Here is a 20,673-nt window from a genome sequence, read left to right on the forward strand (position 1 = left end):
GCTGTTACATAAACTATAGTTTTATATACTTTAATAAGACTAATAAATAGCAGGACAGAAAAAAAATGCAAAGGCAGGAACTGTTGGAACAGTCAGGTCAAACCTGCTTTTCATTAAGCTTTGCTCTCAAAGTTCATTTTACAGTCTTGGCTGCTACCGGATATCAGTAAATATGCCATCAGATCCTGCACAGCTGAATATTTAAGTGTGTGCTTCCCTAACATAATGAGTTTCAGCAATGGATCCTAGCGTTCAATGTAATTAAATTGGAGTTGTAACCAAGTCAGCAAGAGACTTGGGGCAAAAATCAAGTCTTAGGGTTGATTATACTGGACGTTTGTAAAGCTCTGGCAACAAGCAACCTCAAGCAGAAAAGGTGGCATTATCTCTCTAACTGCTGCGAGTCCATGCCAACACCAGCTTCTTACTGAATCAGTCACACATGCTGACCTTTGTGACTAATATTTTGCTCTCAATAATCCTGCAGAGCTACTTTTCTGGAAAAGAGTGTTGGACACTACCATTTTGAGTCATGCAAAGAGCTGGCAGGTGCAAGGGGCTGCATTAATACAGGTAATGCACCTTCTCATCTCATTCTCTGAATCTGAATTTCACATTACTGTCCCCGAACAGCCCTTCCCGAGATGTCCTGGGTATCTAGATTTCCCTTTGAACAACATAATCATCCTGTTTATCTCAGGAAAGCACACACTCATCCGCAAAGAAATTCAACTCAGTGTTACTCGTGCCTCATCATAACTTTAGTCACTTTTCCCTGATGGAATGAGGGGATGCCACGTGAGTGACAGGCCACCCTCTCCTGTTTGAGCTGATCTAGAGCAGGAAGCTTCTGTATCACTAATCTCCAAGAATCCCAAACTACACACGCAAGCCAAACTTATGGCCAAATTGTGCATGTCCGTAAGGTTCAAGAGAGACCATGACAGGAAAAGATGTCAAATAATGCGATGTCTCTTACGCCTCCTTATCTCACTTCTGGGACCAGCCTATACAACATTACCTCAAGCGCTGATGAGACACAAAGTCTCTTTTTTACAAGTGCTATGACATCCAGCAACAAACGTTCAGAATAAAAATCCCTATCTAATTACTACATTTTCTACAGAGCTGACAAGGGATCATTGCTTTGTTTATCTACCTTAGGAAAGGCCTTCTGAATCAAGGCTGAAGGCATTACAATATGCTTGTGCTACTGAAGAGGTTAACTCCTGCATAGAGATCACACCTCAACCTTTTTTGCTAACTCAAAAAACAAACTTTGTTTTAATGCGTGCCTTACTGCTTTAGGCGAAATCTAGGAGATAATCCCTATGCAAAGGAATATCTTAACGCAGCTTTACCAATGGCACTGCTCTTAGAACCTCTGCTCATTTTTACTGTGTGTGCAATGCAGACTAAGGCCACCTTGAATCTGAATCCTAATCTACTGAAGGACAGAGGAGGAAAAAGAAATCTGCAAGTGCTAAGTCTGAGCAGAATGCTGTGTCACTCTGTATCACCTTAGTTTCTCTCTCCACCTGCGCTATTGAGTTCACACCCCTTTCATCAATCAGAAACAAACAGGAACTGACAACGGATGAATGATTTCAATGACATCCTTCAAGGAATCACACCAAGTCTTTAAGCCACGAGGATGTAAAAATAAGTCTACGCTTTTTTTCCACACAAGGAACTATGTCAAAACTTCCAAGAGGCATTGATCATATTTTAATTTTATTCCTGCTGGTATATTCCATAGTTCCAGCAACATTTAGGAGTCTGTGTACAAATAATTACTAATCCGTGATTAGTGCTTTGTTTTAGCTATCAGCAAATATGACATAACAGCAATAACTCAGCCTTATCTATCGACAACAAAGGATCTTAGTTGCAGCTATAGAGTGAAACAAATTGCTTAAAAGTTTGCCAATTTAATTCAGTTATAGAATTATTAATAGACTGCAAGTTAAAAAGGTTTATAGATAGCATTAATTGATGACAAAGTTAATCACATTCTTTTCTAGGTTACAAATTTCAGTTCTCACCTGCTATTACTGTGTTCACACATTCATATAAGAGAGACATGGCTGAGGTGCTGAAACAGAAATCAAGTATTTTAAATAAGGAATAAAACCAGCACATTTTGAAGAGTTGTCAGCAATATCTTGACACTAGTTAACACCTTTAATTACACAGGAAATTGTCTTCCGTTCCATGTACCTTCAAACTAGATGAAATAATTCTCACTCAAAATCTCTTGGGGAAACATAAGGAGGGGGAGCAGCTACTGAAAATTTTAAAAAAGCTAGTTCTGCAGTCCTCATCCTTGACTTCCAAAACATCTACAGCCTTCTGCTTTTAAACCATTTCTTCTCTGAGAAGCAGCAAGTAACAGCACTGTGACATGAGGAATGAGGAAGGAAGCGATAACTCAAAACCTCAGCACCAGTCACAGAGCCCTGAACCAATCTTGGCCAAGAACCAAATCAAATCCTCACCCCAAGACCAAAAAAAATCACAGTAAGGCAGGCATGCAGAGAACCCTGAAGAAATCTCTCTCCAAATAGAATCAGCAGGGCACAAGCAAAAGACCCTTTCAGAAATCTCCTGCCTTGTAGGTACACACTTGCTCATCCTATAAGAGAGCAACACATTTCAAATGTCCAATTCCCTCCAAAACTTACATTCACGAAAACTCTTGCCAGTTCAACACTCTGTACGTACAGTGCAATTCTGGGAATTTCAAAGAAAACAAGCTAATTCTGAGAATTTCAAAGAAAACAAGCTGAGAGTTGAAGCACCTCCCAGTCACATAGTGAATCTCACTACTAATAAAGGAGCAGAATTGGGAAGCAAGGTCTGCAAAGGTAATGAGTCAACAACTCTGGAGGCAGCGAGGCAGCAGTCACAAGTGATATGGCAAAGGTCACTCAGCCCACAGCATCCAAGACTCCAGTACACTTGGAATTAGGACAACCATTTTTGTTCTCTGTGCATTTAGTGGTGGATGGCAGGGTGCTTTGCCTCATGCACAAGCGATATTAGATCACAAATGACTGAAACAATGGAAACCAAACAGGATGAAGTCCTCACAAATAATTAGATGAATAACAACTGTGATAGTGAGGGAAAGGAGATGGAATAGAGACAGGATGAGAGATACATAGTGTCTGTCTTGCTGCTTTTCCTAGAGAAGTACTAAATTTGCACATTGCAATGAACTGAGCCCTCTTTAGGTATTTGGATGCAAGCCCGCTGGCTGGTTTAATCAGAGCCAGCCTCAGAAGCAATACTAGGAGGGTGGACAGAATTTCTCTGGCTAGAGCACTCCTCATTGATACACAGGTATCATTTTCAAATTTGCTCACTCCCATCCAAACATTTTCCTTTAAGGTTTTATATCTCACTAGAGTTCTTCAGAAATGGTCCTAAAGTAATTAACTTTGATACTTGTAGCCAATATATCCAGTTTCCAGAAAGAGCTCAGAAACACATCACCAGACTACTAACTACTGATCTGCCTAGTAGACACGTCACCAATGCTGAATAAACAAAGCAGTATTTGTCGTAACGTACCTGTGTATGAGGTTGGTCAGCGGCTCAATCAACTTCTTTCCCAGCCTAGGTTCTAATGGAGTAAGAGCACCAAACTATTCAAAAAGCGTGGACAAGAAACTGATTTAATAGCTGATCTTAAGCAGTGTAAAAACATCACTTAAACTGCAACTCATTATATTTTACAAAACTACATCAAAATATTTTTCTCCCTTTGATTATGTTCACAAACGCTAGAAGAGATTCCTGGCTTCTTCTTATTTTAATTTAATGGTAACAATACCCTACAAGCAGGGGATCTATTTCCACACCCAAAATAATTTAATGAGAATCCCAATGCTGTAAAGATAGATCTAGAATACTTGCCAGTTTTATAATTTTAATGAGAACCCAATTGTTGGTTGACGACGTCATCAACTTGAAAAACAGCGGAGCAAGGGAAAGGTAGTTCTTGGGATTGCGTCTAGCCAGCTCACAAATAACATTTACTGCAGCAGACTGCACACCTGAGAAATAGAAGTGGGAAAAACAGAAATCTCATCACAGGCTTAATGGCAATTGAAGTTTCTGGTGCAGAATAGTCAGAACAAAAGCAGCTAAAGATTCAGACGTGTGTCATAAGAGGTATGGCTCAGCCTTTATTGCCAAAAATGAGGCAGTGAACAAAGAATAAGAATGCAAAACAAACTGAAAAAGGGTTTTATTTAATTTTGGCTGCTTTATGATATTTCAACAAGCTGAGTATCTGTTTTGGTCAGGGAACAGGACATTGTCATTCTCTTTTCTTCTTTTCTGAAGACAGCTTGTTTATGTGACACAGACAGCTTTACAATTAATAGTCCTACCCACCATAAGGCTTCAAGACACTCATTTCTTTAAAATGCGTAATTCAGACTTTTTTAAATTAAAACAACTACAAAAAAAATAGACTTGTTAAATAATCTGACTGAACACGCTCCTTTCTTTTTCAGTTGCTCAGCCTCAAAATCCCTTATTCTCATTTGGGAATCTTTTATTCTAGATAGTCCAGGTTTTCTAGGAGAAGAGAGTCTTTTTATCATAAAACAGCATTAATAAGTCTATTTTCTCCTTGTGTTTAAAGCTTTTTGGGGTTTTTTTTTGTTTGTTTTTTTAAACATCGTCCCTGGAAGATGGATCTTAGGCACCCTTATCAAATTAGTCCAGTATATGTATTTAAATTTCTCCCTCTAAACACACACACAAAACCAACTGGAATTCAAAGAACTGCACTGCACATGACTCTTAAAACAAGTGTACAGCATTTTGGTGCAGCGAGGGAAGACCAGCACCTTCTGGGTAGATCGAAAAGAGGTGTGAATACAATGTAGAGCAACTGTAAATTTCTTATGCTATAGCTGAATTGTGCTGACACAATACAGAGGGCCCAAAAGACATTTTGGGCTCAAAGTTTAAATTTAATAAGTAGGAAAAAAAAAATACTAGGTTATGTGAAATTATTTTAAGTGCATCTATTGCAACCCAATAACTGCAGCTTTGTAAGAGTGCATAGGAAGCAAAAAATACCTGAAATCAACTGAAATATTTTCCATAGTCAGGCTAAGTACAACAAACCAGGAATCAAATAAGTAGCTTTAACCCATAAATACTTAACTTGCTGATACAGTTACAATAACGTTACCTATGAAATAAGAAATGGATGCTTCAAAGGATGTATTCCTAATATGGTAACTCCTGCAAAAACTCTCGTACACTCATCCACCTATTAAACAACAAATCAGTACTCAAAAGATGACTACAGAATATTTACATGTTCTCTCTCTCCACCAGGTCTAAAAACATTTATGCCTAGATGCTTCTGAGCGGAAGTAATTTATTATAATCCACTCACCAGGGTCTGGATCTTCAAGTTTCTCTTTAAGGCGAGGAAATGCAGGACGGAGGGACTCTGGGTATTTCAAAAAAACTTTGTACATGATTAACACTGCTTTCTTCCTTATATAAGGCTTCGTATGAGACATCTGTTAATGAAACAACTGAGATCAGACTCTCAACAAATTTACATTCCCAGGACTCTTCGCAAGGTCCATATGTCAACATCAGTATTTCTCAAATTTTTTCTCCATGGGACTCAGCTACTTTTAAAGAACTCAGCTTTCGAACAGAGAAAAGTACTGTCATTTATCACCCAAACTAACAGAAATATTCGAAGTTATCCCTTTGAGCTAACTCAAGCTCCACAAGAATATCAAAGCGTCAGTGTTCACTTGCAACAGTTTGAAGTTTAGCAGGTATTTACCAGATTCAAACAATTTAAACATTCTTTACACACATATATATGGCAAAAATCCATTTCTTTCTTATCAACTCACCAGTGTCATGATGTCATTTGCCAAGTCCCTGGCAAGATCTGGAGTAACAAAACAGGACAAGCCAGTCAGTGCAACTCCAGTATCATATTGGTTAGGGCTACTCAGATCCTAAAAAAGAAAAAAAGGCTCAAAAATTTAAGATTACACAGGATGTAGAGAAACAACTTTCTCAGACCAATTTTATTCATTCATTATGAAACAGACCTCCTATTGCATGGGAAAATTTATACCAACTACTGAGAGGAATGTTATCCAACCCCCACTAAAATGCACTTAACCTGTGGTTTAATAATGGGCATGAAGTATCATAATTAAACAATGGAAGGAAGACTACAATATAAAGGCAATTAGACATATCAGACCACGCACCCTAAACAGACACAATCACGAATGTGTTTAAAATCCTAAAAAAAAATTGAAATTAAATCTGAAAAATCTGACACTAGACAGTAACCCTGTTAAGTCAAAGCAACGTTGTCATCCACTTCACTGGGAACAAGTAATCTCACTGCATGCTTAATAGTGCCCAGCTTAACCTAATAGAGAAACGAGTTAATTTTCCTTTCAATTTGCTGACAGCTTCATGACTTTCAGTCCAATAAAGACAGAACACAAGCTAGTGTGCAGAATATATTTTATTTGTGAAGTTTCTTTGTATTTATTTGAAGTGAATATACCATATATTCTTTCAGGCTTTTCTAAGCTTCAGACTGTTAAATAAATTAATATTTCTATCTGAATATATTCTAGTATGAATTATTAAGCCAGATCTCATGAAATACACAGCATTGTACGATCAATCCTTAATTGCAGTTATTGGGAAACAAAAATATGAAGCGAACTGCACAGAGCTTTCCCACATGAACTATCAGTATTACCTGTCCAGGATCACACGTACAAGGAGACTACATTAAGAAAGCCTTTAAGGTACCATACTATTTGTATCTCATTTTAATACTTTTTGCAGGTGATAAAAGATTACTTCAAGAATAATGAAATCTACTTTTTAAAGGGGCAACAAAACTCTGCAGTTCATTCTAGCTTTAGTGTTTTTGGGGACGTGATAAACTCCTAAAATACAAAGTTGCACAGTTGTTAAACTCAGGCACAAGAAAAAAGGAACAGCCTAGTAAGAGACTGGGATTCAGAATAATAAATTCTCCATAATAAAGAACATGGATGAACGTTACTAAAAATATGCATTTGTCAGAGCTGAACAATTTAAAAGATAATGAAAAGGAAAAGCACTAATTCTTTAGGCAAGAAACCAGACAACATCTCACTAATTTTATTTTAAAGTAAAAGCTATTTCAGCTACTTAAATGGTAAAATGCAGGTCACATCTACCACCAGACTGGTCAAGATTTAAAGTGATACTTTGAAAACTAAACTTAGGATTTTTTTTTTGGGGGGGGGGTTATTAAATAGATTTAATTTGAAGAATAGAGGAATAACGCTGCAACCCACTAAATCGGATGGGAATTCAAATGATAGCGAAAAGGTCTACCCAGCCAAACACATTTTGGTACGTGAACAGAGAACACAGCTTTAGCATACGCTGCAATTCTTCACCTAGCCTACACATAATTATGCAAGACAAGTCAAAAGTTTGATTGGTTATTATTGGAAGAAAACAGCCCCTCACAAACAAAGTTCATGAAACTGGATGACAGCTCAGTTTATCTTGGGAACAGAGACATTTTTCTGATCCACTACCTTCTTATGAGGGCTGTCTGAGAGACCGGTACTGTTAACAAAGGTTACGGTCTTCACCAATCACGGTGTTGAGTAAACATATAGCTGTATGAGACAGCATGAGGCAAACCTACGGACAGCTACCAAGCATTTGATTAATCCCTCAGACTGCAGAATGAAAGTGGGCTGTGAACCAAGCAAATAGGATTCCACTTAGACCCCTCTGCATTCCCCAAAAGCAAGTAGTTTACATGGATTTGAAACTACAGGTAAGGAAACAGTACAAGAAAAAGCTTGAGAGCTGGAGACAAACGTTTACCTTTCGGATTTGATTAGTAGTCAACATAATTACATCAGTCCCTTCATGAAAACACTGAGAGGCAGCTAGGTAACCAATTCTCTGTGAACAAGACAGCAGAAGAAAGCCAGTTATTTATAAGTTCAGACAGTGTTCAAATGAACAACAACTGTTAGCTTCATCAGCAATATTAAAAAGACGAACAATTAGACAAAAGGTTTGCATAATAGAAAAGGCATGATAGGGCTCTCAGTTCTTTCCCAATAATAAAAAAAAAGGGGGTGATTATATTTCAGTCAAGTAACATCCATAGTTGTAATACACCTATTTTAAGGATATCAAAACTAGCATCATCTCCTCTACTTTTTTAGAATCTAGAGGTTCAATGACTGAGAAGATGTAGAAATAAAGTAGGATTGCCAGTAGAAGAAATGGGGAATATTACATCTATGTTTTCTGTGCTGTAGCTAATAAAAAGCAAGAATAACACTAACTCCTGACTCGCAGGTCCTAAGGACTAGTCTCCAGAATGGGCTTTAAGCAGTAATACTCTGCCTTTCTTGGTGAAAAAGGTCTACAACACAGGGCACAAATAAAGCTTTTTTGGAAAAATTATAAAACTGTAGCAAAAGGAAAAATACCTGTAACTAAGAAGGTCAAGTGAAACTATCCATGTACTAGGAACAGATTCTACTTCCTTTCCATATTGACAAAAACAAACTGAAATGTTCCAATGTATCCATTAAATACAGTAATAAAACAACTCAGCTACTACAGTTTTAATTGCACAAAGAACTCACTTTGAATGTAAACTTTGATGCGCTCATGACTTCAATAATATTGAAAGCAGCCCAACTGATGTCATAGCCCAGCATCTGTAACTGTTAACAGAGAAGCCAAGATAAAGTTGTGAAATAAGATACTCAAGAAAATAGTCAAATACCTTAGAAAATTGAAGACGGAACCAGTTCAGAGTCCAAAAAATAATACTGTAAATTATCTGAAGCTTATGGCTTATGCTACTATGCCACTCCATGTAGGTAAAAGAAGTGTAAAAGTTGCACCAGAAGCAAGTTTTAAAAGTTTGCACTAATTTCAGGTACTACATTTGCAGTTATTTAAGTATCATTGTGGAAGGTTTTTATTCCTGGTTTGGTTGAGTTTTTTTTTTTTCTTTCTTCTTCTTCTTTAAAAGAAGACTCTTTCTTTAGCAGTATTTCCTTCTCCTTCTCTATAGAGGGCTGTGCAGAGAAACTGAAACAGTTTCAAATCCTCATGCAACCACATGGGAAGTTAGGCAAGAAGCAATACAGTTGAAGACTGCTTATTTTTTGTTTGACTAGTTTTCAACCAGATTAGCTTCCCGATCCATCTCAATAAAACTGAACAAGTACTAGTGCCAGCGCAATGAACGGAGTGGGAACATGCAACCTCTGACATCAGAGGCATGGGCAGGAGCACTTCCACCTGCAGCCTGCATGCACAAAAGCTTAAAGCCTATCATGAAACTAAAACCTAAGAAAAGCAGACATTCAGACAGAAGGCTAGCTGGCAGTTAGCAAGAAAGACAAAAAATATAGATAACGTTACATTATATCCCAGCAAGGCACTTACATATGTAAGTTTGCAGACTGCATTTGCTTTCACTGCGATATTATCCTGCTTCAGTTCTTGCTTGATCTCATCGATGCATTGGGAGATGTATTTTGCCTGAGAGAAATGAAGAAAAGTTACCTTCATGCTCATTTATCACAGAACATTCAGTTTTGTAAGCCCATTAACTCAGAGAAAAAAGCTAAACTCATCATTTGCAAGCACCAAATTTCACCCATGCTGAAGGGACAGAGTACAAGTCTCTTAGAGCTGAATCCAAGGTTGAAGTACTTTTAGCTGTACCTACTTAACCATTTCCATTTATTCAAAACATGGCAAAGTTAACCTACTGCCCCGGTTCGTGATTTAGATAAGTGATTTTGCCATTTACACATTTTGATAAGCAACACCTGTTTATTTGTATGAATCTCAGTAACTTGGAGCACCAAGTCAATGTTTACGCTTAAATATTGGGCCCTTCGTTTCTTTTCAAACAATCGTGTCTGTGCTTGTGGGAGGGATATGGCAAACACATGATTTAAAAATGTGTGTACAGATTTTACTTTATAAATAGGCTTAATTCAGTCAGAGATTCCTTCAGCTCACAACTAACTATGATTAAAGTACTGAAGGCATCTGCTAGAGAAATCATGAAAGACTTAAAAGCAGAGAAATAATCTCTCCTTAGAAAGCCACATACGCACCGGAGCATTTATCATTCAATATAAATCAACTGTCAGGGGAACCAGGTCAGAAAAAGCTTACCTAGCCGCATAGCAAAATTCTGCACAAATACCACTACCTTCCACCAAAACATGTTTTTCAATGTGGAAGTCCATTAATTGACATTTCTCCTCTTTATACTAAAATTTGTGTATTATTCCTGCTGTTCTTCAGCCATTTACACTGTCCTGGAGCAATACTCACGCTTCGAGTTACAAGATTCAGCAGCTACAAGCGGAGAATGCTATCCTTAATAAACAGCAGATGAGAATAAAAAGAAATTATACAAGGTCTGTAGTGCAAAGAAACACTACTGTGATCCAAGTGAGGAAAAGCAGCAACTGAATTTTAATGCAGGGGCTTTATGCTCTAAGCCACAGGCACATAATGACAACTTGCACTGCTGTAATTCAGAGTCCAGCAATACCAAAATCAGAACCCACCACCAGGATGCAAGGTGAATAAATGTAATTCAGTGTAGGAGCAGTCTCATCGGGGTAACAGCTTCAAAGCAAGCAGAATAACTTGACTGGCTTTTCTCTCAAATCTTGCAGTTAGAGAGATAAAGCTGATTCCTTGTGGCACTGGTTGGCTCAAGCAGAACCGTGTTCATTATTTTGAGACACTTTATTTGCCTTTGTTGAACTTCATCGAGTTCTTGCTTGGCCCATTCCTGCAGCCTGGCAAGGGATCTTCAAACAGCAGCCCTGCTCTCCAGTTTAACTCAACTCAGAAGGTCCGAGGTCAGAAAGCTAGCAAAGGAATTTACTCTAAGAAATGTAACATAATCCCAAAAGCCCATATTTGGGAAAGAAATAATATCACTGCAACACAAGTCTTTTTCATGTGAAGAGACGTCATACTAAAGACCAAAGAACTCTCTTCCCTCCCCACGGAGATGCTCGACTTTCCTCTTGGGACATGGGTGAACTGATCATATCCACCAGAACAGGAAAGAGTGCTGCCCCCAAGCACAAAACTGTCTAGAGTTCAGGCTACTACTTCCAGGAAACCAAAGATCTGGGATTTTAGACCCTTCTCAACTTAAGGGGAGTCAGGTCCAGACAGCTTCCATGGAAAGTTTAAACTCTTGAGTTTAAACTAAAAGCTTCTGATAGTAGGTAACACATACTTGAACAGAGATGCTTAAAGAACCACTTATACAACATGCAACCGATCTAGAAATACATTGTACCTACCCGTGAATATTTTATGCACACATAGCAGCGTACTGGAACAGTGTCACAGAATCCTTCACCTGTGTATCTGGTTGCCACATCTTGGCCAGCAACATCAGCACCAGTTTCCAAAGCCAGAATCATAATGCAGGTTCTCATTTGTTATGCCCATATACGAAAAGCATTAGTGTCATTTCTCGTAACATCTATCCCAAAACTCTTTAAACATCAGCTTAATGTTCCTAAACACCTCTCAGGAGCTGAACATAACCCACTGTATGACAAGAAGGTGGAAGAAGCTAGAGTATGGAAAAGTTAAATTACGCCCATGACGATGGCAACCAGTCAGACCCCCTCAGCACAGCCAAACACAGACTCCTGAGTCACTATTCAAACCCGACAGCCCCAGCAGCCTGCAGGCAAACCCTCATCTATGACTCAGCCCAACATAATGACCAACTTCTTTAAAAGGTGGGTGAAAAAGCATATTACAGAACGTAGAGTCAGATCTAATAAGCTTAAATACGAGATTTAGAAGAGCACAAAGAAGTCCTTCCAAAATATCTGTATATAAAATCCTAAAAGACTACAAGGAACAAAAGACACTATAGATAGAAAGCTTTAAAGGATCAGTGGGTATTAACATTTTGATAATCTCTGTGGAGTAACACCGGTGTGAATGAGTAACATGAACAAAACCGATCTATTTACAGTCTTGCATTATCATCTGAAATCCAACCATCGTATCTTAGCCACATTTGCTACTGCATTTAGTGTCTAAACAAACAGGAAGGAAAGAAGTATTCGAGTGTGCTTCGTTAGCTAAGTTCTGTCCCGCTCTCTCGCTAACGGAAGAGCCGACCTTTGTAGAACAGCAGACGGTAGGTTTTATCAAAGCACTTTCACACACAGCGATACCCCCAAGCTCTCCCATGACAGCTTTCAAGCTGTTCGATTCAGGCCGCAGAACTAGACTAAAACTAGAATAACCATTTGATGCAATGAAGGCAATTTTTAAGGCATCTGTCAGCATGGTAGACACAGAGCAAGGCTTAGATATTTGCAGGAGAGAAACATTTAAATACTAACACAGGACAAAATCCGGATACTTCTGCCAGCATTGATTCACTGACAGCCTGTGGATAAATCCCTCTAATATAGCAATTTCCTAGCGTGGTAAGTAAGAATAAATGCTTCCCAGGATGTAACAGGCTCAGTTTTTCCTAAAATATTTTAGCGAATCCAAGAAGGAATGCAAGGAACGGAAAGGAAGAATGCAAAAGGAAAATATTTTCAAGTTTGTTTATCCTCCCAGTATTGATTATAATACCTATATACTTCGTAACCATTATGTTCCTTAACGATTCTACGACAATCTTACCTGAAGCCCTCCCAGGGGGAGGGCTTGGCAGTTTTGGCCAGTCAACTGAGGAACACTTAAGCCACAATATTTGCACATCTTCAGACATTCCCAGACTGCTTTCAGCAAACAAAGCAATTATAAGGAACCCTTTCACTTCTACTGTAGTTAAGAACGAGCAGAGCCATTAAGCAGAAGAACATTATCGGAATCGCAGCAATCCAGCCAAAGGCATATGATAACACAAGGAAAAGCGTCAAGTGGAGGAAGAGACCTTTTATTCTTGCTAGTCAGCCAAGCGGGAAAGGAGCCTTTCCCAATGAGTTGGGAAAGGCTCCTTAAGTCAAATGCTATAGCAACCACCTCAGCAATTGTTTTCTCTCACATATTGCTCAGAAGGAGAAAGACTACCGAAACACATTCATAGCAGTGGAGCTAAAACCCAAATAAAGCATGCAGATGAATACAGTAATTACACAGCAAAGCTGTGAATACAGCACAAAGTCATAACTGCCATTCCTTAATGCATCCCACCAAACAGATGTGGTAAGCGTTTTATATCCGTTTTCAAAATATACACAGTGATTTTAAAAACAGGTCTGCATTTTTTCAAGCGTTCCAAGACCTCACCCAGAAAATATGTGTATTTAAACTACTGTGAGTGGCTAAAGTGGAGGTATCAAGAATGAAAATAAGACATAAGCCTATTGAAACTAAGAGAAGAGGGAAAAGTGGGTCAGAGAAGAAGCCAAAACTTCAGTTTATAAGATCTTACATTCTCCAGCTTTTCAGCTTCCCACAAGCCATGTTTTTTGAATTAACTTTGAAAAGCACCAAAACTTTATTCCAACCTCCAGCCCACAGCGAATTTGGGATTCACTATTTCGGAGAGGTTTGCAAAAGACTAGGATCTTCTTGTTTGTCAAGCAAGAGGGGAACAAATTTGAACCCTCCCCCCCCCCACAAATCTAACTGAATAGTCACATTCCCAGAGAATGTGATCCTTTATGCTGTACTCTCATCTGCGTTCAAAGCTTAGTATTTCACAGCAGATAAAAAGACCCTAATAATTAGAATGAGTATCACTGCAGTATCTTCACATTACATTTACTCATGAAAGCTATCCATTTTCAATTATCTTAAGGAATCTGTACCCTTGTCTCAGCCACATATCAATTATCTGAAGTCAACAGAAAGCAAACTCATATTTGTACCTCTTAGGACTACAGTCTAGCAAACACTCATATTTGTACCACTTAGGACTACAGTCTAGCAAGCTGAAAGCAAGAAAACCCTCCACTGAGTCCTTACCAGGATCCAACCTCGATCCACTGCATCTGCCACAGATTATTTGCTTTTAAGATTTTCACTTGTCACTTACTGAAAGTGCTTTCCGCTCAGATTAAAACAGCAAAATGCCAGAGACCATCAGTCCCCACTTGTCCCGCACTTTCAGGATTAAATGCACTGTTTTAAGGAGATGATTGCAGTGAACACCACAAGGAATAAGGTATGATCTAAAATAAATGTGTAACTACAGTTGTAAAACAAAAATTTGGAATAAGAAAGAACAAAAAGAGACCTGAAGTATAGAATAGGACATTCATTTTAAACACTGTAGGGTTTATTTTTATTTATTTATTTTTTAAGAACTTAGAAACATTTGAAGTTAAACTCAATGAACTCACCTTGAGTGCAAGCACATGACATGGTCTCACATGAGAGCAGAACACCTACTGCACTAACTTCCAGGAAATCAGCAACAACTGCTCCCTTTATTTGATAACCTTAAGAAATATGACCAGTTGGACACAAGCCACGTGACACCACCACAGTGCTTAACACAGTGTTAAGGGAGTTACATCACACACACCTTGGGGCAGCAAAACAACATTTTTATGCTTGGAGCAGAAGATACTGTTACAAGCACAGCAGAGATCATCTGCTACCTGGTAACTTCCAGAAGAAGGCTGCAAAGAAACACATATCACTTGCCTGGTTTCCACGAAAAAACCCAAAAGCAGTACTTTGCATTAAGAAACACCACTGAACTAGTCAAATTGAATTTATATACCAATAAACTGACAACAGCACTTGAAACGTAAGCACCACAGCATGACAGCACCACATACATCAACTGAGGTAATGGCTCAGAGCACAAAAAAAGAGAAACACGCTATTTTTCAATTCACTTGAATGATGAAAACGGGATAGCATTAGAGATAAGCAAATTGGATATTAACTTCAGTCATACATAGCTAAAAATATTAGAGCATTTAAATACTGCAGAAAAAAGCCATCCGAGATGAGTGACAGGATCCTTCCTTAGGACTACTACACGGTTTGACAGAAACAGAATTCCAGACACACAATCCCACACATTATCTTACAATTTACTTCACTAAAACCATGAACTAATCAAAATAAATAAGCGCATAACAGAACGAAAACAGTGATCGGGAAACTGTTTCCCACAGGTTCTCAGCAGCCAAAAAGGTGATGCAAAAGCTATTGCTAATAAAATTGTTGTTAATAAAAATTATTGCTATACGTGCTTCAGCAAATTTTAGTTTGCCTTTACTACTTGGCTTTCCAGGGATTTACTCACACATCTTGTAGGTGGTTTCAAGATCCTAGACCAATGTATTCTTCTCATTAGTGATAAATACTGGAGGCTTGAAGGTCAACCTTTGCCATTTCATTTTCCAGCAGTCATCTTCTGTATTATTTATTAGGAGCATGGTGCATTATCTGCTACTCCCTTCGCTATTATGGCCGAAGCTAGATAGCAAGACTCCTTAGCCAAACAATACTGATGGAGGAATGTGAAAAGTCAAATTATTTACACATACCTGGGGGGGGTTGTTTTTTTTGTTTGTTTGTTTTGGGGGTTTTTTTTGTTGTTGTTTTTTTTGGCTGAAGTTATACATACCAACTGAAACTTGGGATTAAGCCCCCATCTATCCTAAACTGATTCATAAACCCCCCCCAAAATCGTTGAACTTTATTTTAAAACTCAGATGGATGCTAAGCAATTAATATATCTGTTTTAGAGCCATATCAAGGAACTCCATACAAAGATCAGGGTCACAATGCCATAAGGCACTATGGAAACACATACGATCTTCAGAACAGGTAAGTGATATAGAAGGATTAGTGGGGAAAAGAAACAGATGTAGAGCTGCAGCTGCTTGTCTACCGCTGCAGCAAGTCAGAAGCAGAACTAGTACTGAGGCCAACACACATATCCACAGGATTATGCTGTCTTTAGAAACATGAGGCACTGCAAAAATCAACTGGATTTTCTTTGTAAATGCAAGAGTATTCTGTCACTCTCCCACTGAGAGTGTCTTTTTGCAGTTTAGCCAAAGTCAATTGAAACATTTTACACAAAAGGGTGTCTATACTGGAGGCCCGAGCACAGACAAGCAAGTTCTCCTGTACTATTTCCCCACACAGGCTACTCTGAGATGCCAACAACTAAGTGAATATTATATAGCAAAACCCAAAGCATATCAACATAAATCAGTAAACACACATGGTCAGTAAGACTTCAGAGATGTCCCTCAACACAAATGTCTCCAGTTTGATCACAGTATTTGTTAATTTAATTGCATAGCAATTAAGACAAGCCTCAGGAGCTTATGCTGTCTAAGCTATACCTGAGCAGACATTAATATGCAGATGTGGCACATTACAATGCCTGTCCCTGCAAACCCAATATGTAATAAAAACTTCTACTTGTACATTACTCAGCAAAAAGCTATATGAGTACTTCTACAATTGACTTTTCAATTTCTTAGTTCCAGTCATACTCCTGTGCAGCATTTCAGGCTTCGATTAAAGCGACTGGTGTTTAGTTGTCTGTGCAGGAAGCAGTCACTTCCTTCTAGGAAACCAAAGTATCTACTATCTTAGGGATTCAACTGGCAGGAATTAGTTCAGAAGGAAATGTCAACAATAAAAGAGGCTTAAGGAGATATTATGGATTAATATTATATAGAAACACATTAAATACAGTGCTACTTCTTTCTAATGTAATAAATGCAAAAGCTATGAGAAGCTCCAAGTGACGGAAGGTTAAGGCAGACAGTGAAGAGAATGATGGCTCACGGCCATCACTGACTTCTTAAATGCAGTAAAAATGTTTGTGTAAGTAAAGTAAATTTTTTCTCCTGCCTCCTGCTGTACAATCATACAGGTCACTCAAATTTCCACTACTTAAGGCAGTGAAACTTAGTCACACACTGATATAGCTAGAAGTGATATCTTTTATTGAGGCCTAGATCTGCCATGATAAACTGGCCTACCTGAAGAATGTTTCAACACACCCACGCTTACGTCTAGTTCACTTTTCAAACCTTTTAACATATGCATCTCTCAGCAAAAACTAACAGGTTTGTTTTATGATCTAGATGTTCAAAGAAAAAAGCCAATACACAAAATAGCACTGAACTACATGGCCTACAAGATAACAGTTCCATCAGCCTACCGACCAGTGATTTGGGAGGTAAGTCAGTATGTCCCAAACATTCTTCCACTGCCGGTTACACTTAAGTATTGAACAGGCTTCATAGATGCTCTGTTATTTTGAGCCTATGCTTCTGATTTAAAAAAAGCACGCAACCACCTTAAAGAGCTACTAATACCACCGCTAACCATGTTATTTCCTGCATCTTTCTGGATTTAAGCAGACTGCTTCAGATTATGAAGGACTTTCAGTTTTTCAGTATGAACAGTCAGGTTTTTAATAAGCCAAGGAACACAAATGCTTCTTTATAACTGGTCCCATGACTCAGACTTTTTGATACACGCAGTTTAATGCCTCCCTTGCTGCTCTTTGCATCACATCAGAAATGTGACACACTACCAAAAAACACTCCCAGACGAACGACCCAAAGGTAATCTTTGTACACCAAAAATATTTACTGACCCGCATTGTGGGGGAAGAGGTTTCCCAGTAAAGCTCATGGACATTTGTCACACCAGAAGAGATCAGAAAAGAGATGAAGGACTTATTTTCTACATTCAACATAGGGACAAAGGTGGCTGCATCAAAAACCAACCAATAAGTAGCTCTCTGAAGACCACCACAGTAGAGAAGATTAGTATCTTTGTTCTTATTTGACTTTTTCAGTAGTTCTTCCTCAGACCTCACAAGAGACACACTGTATGTGTCCACTCCTTTTCTTAGGATGAAGTATCTGAATCTTCCTCCTCTCCCCTGCACCTGCCTAGGCAGAATTTGTATTTACATACATGAGAAAGTGAGCCTTCTAGAGTGCTTCAAACCCTCAGAAGAGACAGCTACAAAAGGCTCTGGATTAGGAACAAAGCTATTAGCCCCACTTACGCCACAGCCAATTAAATAATATTTAACACAGGAGAAAGCAAGAAGCTAATGAAAGCTAGCTGTAATGCAAAGCCTAAGCTGCTCTCTGCTTGTAATTATACAAGGAAAAGCTCACTTCATTCCTTTTGTTACAAGGCTCCAGACCCTTTATTTTCTATGACACAGAAGGTAAGGCAAGGACACTGTTACACTTGTCCTTGCTACCTCGGAGGCTGTGATCAGTCTGCTGCTTTATTGATTGGTGTAAGGTCCTTATCAAACCTTCCTTTGTGTATTGTTTCTATTTCTGACTCTGCCTTTTCCAGTGATTCGGATACTCAAAGAATTAACAATAGCAACTCTAGATCCACTCAAAAGTGGGTGGAATAATGAACTCCCTTCAAAGATATTAGCACACATATGGCAAGCAGTAACTGATCAAGCATGGGCAACTGAAAGAACCGTCTGTCATCAGCGAACTGCGCACTGCCTATCAGTTGGGCTGTTTTCCAGTCTTCAGCACCAACAAACTTTTTAGTATTCCTCAAAATCCCCCTATTATGCCCCACGCCATATCCTTTACTATTAGATATTTACACTGCAACAGCAGCTAGAGGCTAAGTCAAAAGACTGCAGCATCAGATGATCTTTGGCCTAGCTGATGACAGGCTGCGCATGAAAGACTTCCATAATTTTAAAAGATTCCTCAAAACGCCTTATAGCATGATTTTACCTGAAAAAGTAGCTATTTGCATTTGATTGCAATAGCCCTTTATTTAGCAGAAAAGGGCTTTCCCCCCCCCATAATGCAAGTCCATTGTTCTTAGATAACAGTCACTAAAAAGCAGGAGCCTACTGCCAGCTTTGCAAATCCAGTCTTTTGGGGTAGTTAAATGTACGTTTCCCAGCACGTTGCATGGAAGACCTCAACAAGCCCCTGCTTTCTCCTTATATTATCAGCTGAAATTAATTTTAATTTTTTTCCAACCAGAAACACTGATTGCTCCTTTCTCTCCTCAGACTTGTTTCTGAGAGAGGTCACATACAAAACAACTTCTTAAATATAGATCAGCAATGCGATACTTATCACTGAATGCTACATACAGAAGAGAATGTGAGGCTTTTAATATGCCTTTCCTTAAAGTATCAACTACAAAAAAATGTAAATCATTAATCCCGGCACTCAAGAAGCAGACTCAAGTTGAGAGAGACAGACAGACATTTTGTGCTGGATTTTTTTTAATGACTATTCCCCTCCTCCAAGCATCCTCCAATAAATCAAAGGCACTTGAAACACACAGGGGTATGGTCTGAGCAAGACAAATCACCACTCGTTTAAACATCTCCATTTCTATTACTTCACCACCTCAGTTTTGTAAAGGTGCCTCTCACCTTTGCATTCAACAGTACTTTTCTTGTTGGGTACAATGAGTTTGTTAAATGCAAATACAAAACACCGTGCAACAGCCAAACATTGTCAATCAAAGGATTATCCAAATATTTCAAGTTCAGGAAAACATCCCTAAACACAAATCATCAGTTTGGAGTATCTAGCAAAAAGACCCATTATACTTTTAACATCACACGGTACAAACCACTCCTCCCTTTACACAGATGTGCACCCAAAAACTAGGCAGAACTGGGAGAATTTATTCCATAGGAGACAAAAGCACCTAAAAACAGATGAAAGACCCATTCCTTTCACTATTACAAGGATTAATTTTGAGAGAGAGAGCGCGCGCAAGGGGAGAGAGAGAGAGAGAGAGAGAGAGAGAGAGAGAGAGAGAGAGAGAGAGAGAGAGAGAGAGAGAGATTAGGAAAAAAGGTCAAGGGAGAATGGAACAAAATATCTCCAGTCTTTCTCGGAAGTTTGGCTTTCCCTGGAATTTTGAACCGGCACCAGGAAAAACTGCAGGGATTAAAGCATCTGCATAGAGTGCTGAAAAGTAAACATAACACGTTAAATTAGGAAAAGACCTAATGCTGTCGTGCTACCTCCTTCCCTTCACAGTAGTGCTTACTTTACAGGAGGACGATGCAGCTCCAAATTTCCCTGAGAGACTGGAGAACAGAGCGTGCCTGCACTGAAAAGGGACTAGGTTAACTCGGGCGTTACCTCTTGCCTCCCTCCCATCCTCACAGCACACTGTCAATTCAATTTCAGTGTTCTAAACTCAAAATAAATGGGTCAGCTTTGGATACAGATCAGAAACTAAAATGAAAGTTGCCTCTGACAGGTAATTAAGCACTGTGCAGCAAGGATGTTAGCTGACGTGCCAGTAGGCCTCCAGTATCCTCAATTCCTCCGTGAGCTGAGGAGGACACTCCTAAAATCGGTAGTCTCAGCAACACAAGATTAATGTATCATCATCAAGAAAGAATGCAGCTGGTCTACTGAAAAGCTGTACTTGAAAAACCCACACATAAACCTAGGTGACAGCCATTTGGCATATCCTTCACTACGAATACATCCCGGATGTGTCAGTGGAACGAAGCCACTAGTTTAATGAAATACCAGATACAATAGCCTGGAATAGCACCTATAGCGGAACAGGGAACTGTCATATTTAAGAAGTGGAATGGAGTAA

General features: G+C 38.9%; 1 protein-coding gene across 1 annotated transcript in view; it reads right to left on the reverse strand.

Annotated features, from left to right (window-relative positions):
* The window catches only part of AP3D1 (adaptor related protein complex 3 subunit delta 1), a 45,590-nt gene that overhangs the window by 21,825 nt on the left and 3,092 nt on the right, over window positions 1-20,673 (reverse strand). The window contains exons 2-9 of the mRNA XM_026114151.2: window positions 9,514-9,609; window positions 8,700-8,780; window positions 7,921-8,001; window positions 5,907-6,014; window positions 5,426-5,555; window positions 3,922-4,061; window positions 3,577-3,650; window positions 2,046-2,095 (exon numbers count right to left, since the gene is read on the reverse strand). Coding sequence (XP_025969936.1) covers window positions 2,046-2,095; window positions 3,577-3,650; window positions 3,922-4,061; window positions 5,426-5,555; window positions 5,907-6,014; window positions 7,921-8,001; window positions 8,700-8,780; window positions 9,514-9,609 — 760 coding nt within the window. The remainder of the gene's footprint in view (window positions 1-2,045; window positions 2,096-3,576; window positions 3,651-3,921; window positions 4,062-5,425; window positions 5,556-5,906; window positions 6,015-7,920; window positions 8,002-8,699; window positions 8,781-9,513; window positions 9,610-20,673) is intronic.

The sequence above is a fragment of the Dromaius novaehollandiae genome, chromosome 25, assembly GCF_036370855.1.
Source record: "Dromaius novaehollandiae isolate bDroNov1 chromosome 25, bDroNov1.hap1, whole genome shotgun sequence".
NCBI lineage: Eukaryota > Metazoa > Chordata > Aves > Casuariiformes > Dromaiidae > Dromaius > Dromaius novaehollandiae.